The sequence below is a fragment of the Notothenia coriiceps genome, unplaced genomic scaffold (genome assembly GCF_000735185.1).
Source record: "Notothenia coriiceps isolate Sejong01 unplaced genomic scaffold, NC01 NC01_scaffold00012810, whole genome shotgun sequence".
In the NCBI taxonomy this organism is placed as follows: domain Eukaryota; kingdom Metazoa; phylum Chordata; class Actinopteri; order Perciformes; family Nototheniidae; genus Notothenia; species Notothenia coriiceps.
This window is the reverse complement of record NW_011345511.1, coordinates 2,831-6,167: the sequence shown is the minus strand read 5'-3', so window position 1 is coordinate 6,167 and position 3,337 is coordinate 2,831. Positions and strand designations below refer to the sequence as shown.

Below are 3,337 nucleotides of genomic sequence, written 5' to 3'. Positions count from 1 at the left end.
ATGCACACTGGCTGGAGTTAGAGAGGCACTCACCACACGACCTCCTCCTTTGTAAGACAAAAAGATGTGCCGGGAGGAGAGGAGGACAACCATTAGAGTTATAGTTTCAAGTTTCAAAGCTTTTAATGTCACGTGTGCATAGCTACAGTGTAGTTATGAGAATGAAAATCTGAGGTCACAGGCTCCTCCAATAGCGCAACACAATAACACAGGTAACATAGTTCAAGTAGATCAAATAAAACAGAATATAATAGAAACAGAAGAGGACAGAAACTGTGCAGAATAGTCTATACAGTAGGGATGTAACGATATATCGAATATCACGATAAATAAATGTCTCGATACCGCCGTGAGACACATTCTTTTTTTTTTTTTAAACCTTTATTCAACCAGATGGTCCCATTGAGATCATCATGATCTCTTTTTCAAGGGAGACCTGTCCAACATGGCAGCAAGTAGGTTACAACATGAACATGAAACAACAGATAACACAAAAGGACATGGTATTTACAGGGCTACATGTACACACCTAGAGACATTGACAAGTACCAACAGTATATTTATATCTCACCCTGTCAATAAGCCTCACCTTCTGGGCAGAAACTGTATTGTTTTTGAAGTGGTGGAGAGACAATGCACAGTTTGACCCACTGCTGTCACCCATGGCCAAAGCATATCTCTCTGTCCCAGCAACATCAGTACCAAGCAAGAGAGTTATATTGTAAACGCCCAAACATCCCAGCTTCTACCTGGAAATGTGGACATGCTCATATTCCTAAAAGATAACCTTGATGGTGCTGAGTGAGTGAGTGAGTGAGTGAGTGAGTGAGTGAGTGAGTGAGTGAGTGAGTGAGTTAGTGAGTTAGTGAGTTAGTGAGTTAGAGTTGAGTTACTTGAAAAACTAAAGTGAAACTTGATTTATTTTATTGCAGGGTCTGATTATTATATTTTTGACGCTTTAAAATACTACTATCCTACTAAAATACTGTACAAATCAGATGTATTATTTAATAAAGAAAGTTATTCCAAATAAATCTTTTCAATATCGCGATAAATATCGTACCGTGAGTTTTTGGTATCGTTACATCCCTAATATACAATAATTGGAATATTGATATATGTGAGTTGCAAACAGATGAATGTTATGGATGGGCTATAGGCTCTTGTTGAAATGTCCTCTGGTGAAAAGAAGTTGTTTTAACTCACTGGTTGCAGACTTTAGGACACACCCTTGGGTCCCGTATGGATCCATCTAGTCGGCCCCGTCGGCTGCACTGGTAGTCGCCTTTCTTGCTGGAGTTTATCTGCCACTCACAAAAAGTATCCTGCAGGCCAAAGTAAGGTTAGCATGAGTCCGAAACACAGCAGCTCCAAATCAAGTTATAAAATATCAGCTGCGGTGAAAACCTGTTTAAATGAGGCGTTACCTGAGTGCAAGCAGAGCAGTCTCTGTACTCCTCACACAGGGTGCAGTGCTGCGGTGCCAGCAGCAGATGGCGCTCACCATCTCCTCTGCCTTCCCCCTTCTCCCCCTCAGGGCAGGGCTCGATGTCCGGGGCGTCTCGCAGCAGGCAGCGGGACAAGGAGGGACACCAGCCACAGGACTGGTCGGACAGACAGGCCAGGCAGGACATGTACGCTGAGCAGGACCCCGAGCGGTACGGCTCCAGGAACAGGAAGGAGATCTCCTGCAGGGGGAGCAAGTTGTGGAGAAACGGTTTGTCTTTGGTTTTCACTACTGAATGAAAAATACAGATGAGTGAGTGAATGTGTAAAGACCAATAAGTTACAGCTCAATTGAGAAAATCATCAAACACCTATAATAGAGGTTACATTTGTTTGTATGTATAGGACAGGAGGAATTATTTTATGAAGGGTCAAAACCGTAAACTTAGATTTTCAAGCTTGAGTGAGGTTTGCAGAGGTCCACAGGTACGGGATGAAATTAAAACACTATAAAAATGTCTTTATCTGTGTCACTCTTTGAAAAGATCTTAAGGTTTTAAAAACACTTCATGGCTGGGGACTCATTAAACTAATTACCCTTATTTTCCCAAGTGATGTGTATGTGTTTATATTATGTAACCTATTTTGAACCACGGTTTAGTCCAATGTTTAGGGAGCATTTAGTAGTTAGGGTTGGATAAATATTGTTTTTAGAGTACTTGGTTAGTGTTTGGTTAAGCGTGTAATGTTTCTGTATAACACATGAACTCTCTCCAAATCTAGATATGTTGACATTATATCTAGTAAATAATTTATGTTTAGTGTCTGGTGCTTATCGGGTTGTCCCATTTCATATATCTCCATTATGTCTGATGATATAGCACTCACACTCCCTCCAGGTAATGTTCTGTTCCATATCAGGGCCATCTCGCTGGTCTGTCCCGAGCCCGAGTTGTTCAGGTATCCCTCCGCCTGAACCAGGTAATGGTTTCCCCTCGTCAAGTTGGAGAACAGTCGGCTCCCGTCTGTTCGAGCAAGCAGCTTCAACTCCTTCTCCTGCTGCGCCGCCCAGCGACCCACCACCTCCTGCTCCCATAGGATAGAGATGAGAGAGAAAGAAAGAAAAAGTGTTAAGAGTTAAGAAAGGTAGGTAATAAATAAGTGCTGTTCATTTAATACACCTCTCAGTTATCTATTATTATTATATCTAAATTATAAGGTATGCCTGGTTAACTACTTTTTGGTCAAATAGCATTTCACAAATGAGGAAAACATATTCCATTATAACAGGAATATGCAGGAACCCTGAAGTCAAATGAAAGACCTCTGAAGACCTTTTTTAAGACCCTTTCCATACATACACAAGACCTCATCGCTACTTTGAGTTTTAACCGGTTACCTTGGCGACACACTTTACCTCACATTAACTATATAGTATACAGTATTGATTGTCCTTCCTCCTTATCTTCCAACCATTTGGACGCAAACTTGCATTTCCCCATAACGATGTTGCTTAGCAACCGGCGTAAACGGGCCTTCACGAGCTATCAAGCAGTGAGTGTGCGTCAAATCCAACGGGATGCCATAAATAAAACTACACAGAATCACACTACACACCTACGCATGATTACATTCAGGCAGACTGTAGAATACAACCTCTTTGGACAATTTATATACTTATTGAAAACAAGCTACAAAATGTAATACCTTGGAAAATGCCGTTTAATACTTTTTAATAGCCTTAATTTTCGCTAAATTCATTTATCAACTTGTAATACTTTTTAAGACCCCGCGGACACCCTGTATAAGGCAGTGAATTAAAAACACAATTACAATCTATTAAAATATCTTTCCTGATTTCATTAGACTATTGGACAGGCTTACATGTTTA

General features: G+C 40.8%; 1 protein-coding gene across 1 annotated transcript in view; it reads right to left on the bottom strand.

Moving 5' to 3' along the window:
- The window catches only part of LOC104947603 (multiple epidermal growth factor-like domains protein 8), a gene marked incomplete at its 3' end in the record, with an annotated part of 10,301 nt that extends 7,482 nt beyond the window's left edge, over positions 1–2,819 (bottom strand). The window contains exons 1-5 of the mRNA XM_010773652.1: positions 2,808–2,819; positions 2,335–2,535; positions 1,428–1,688; positions 1,207–1,325; positions 7–47 (exon numbers count right to left, since the gene is read on the bottom strand). Coding sequence (XP_010771954.1) covers positions 7–47; positions 1,207–1,325; positions 1,428–1,688; positions 2,335–2,535; positions 2,808–2,819 — 634 coding nt within the window. The remainder of the gene's footprint in view (positions 1–6; positions 48–1,206; positions 1,326–1,427; positions 1,689–2,334; positions 2,536–2,807) is intronic.
- Positions 2,820–3,337: the final 518 nt, after the last annotated feature.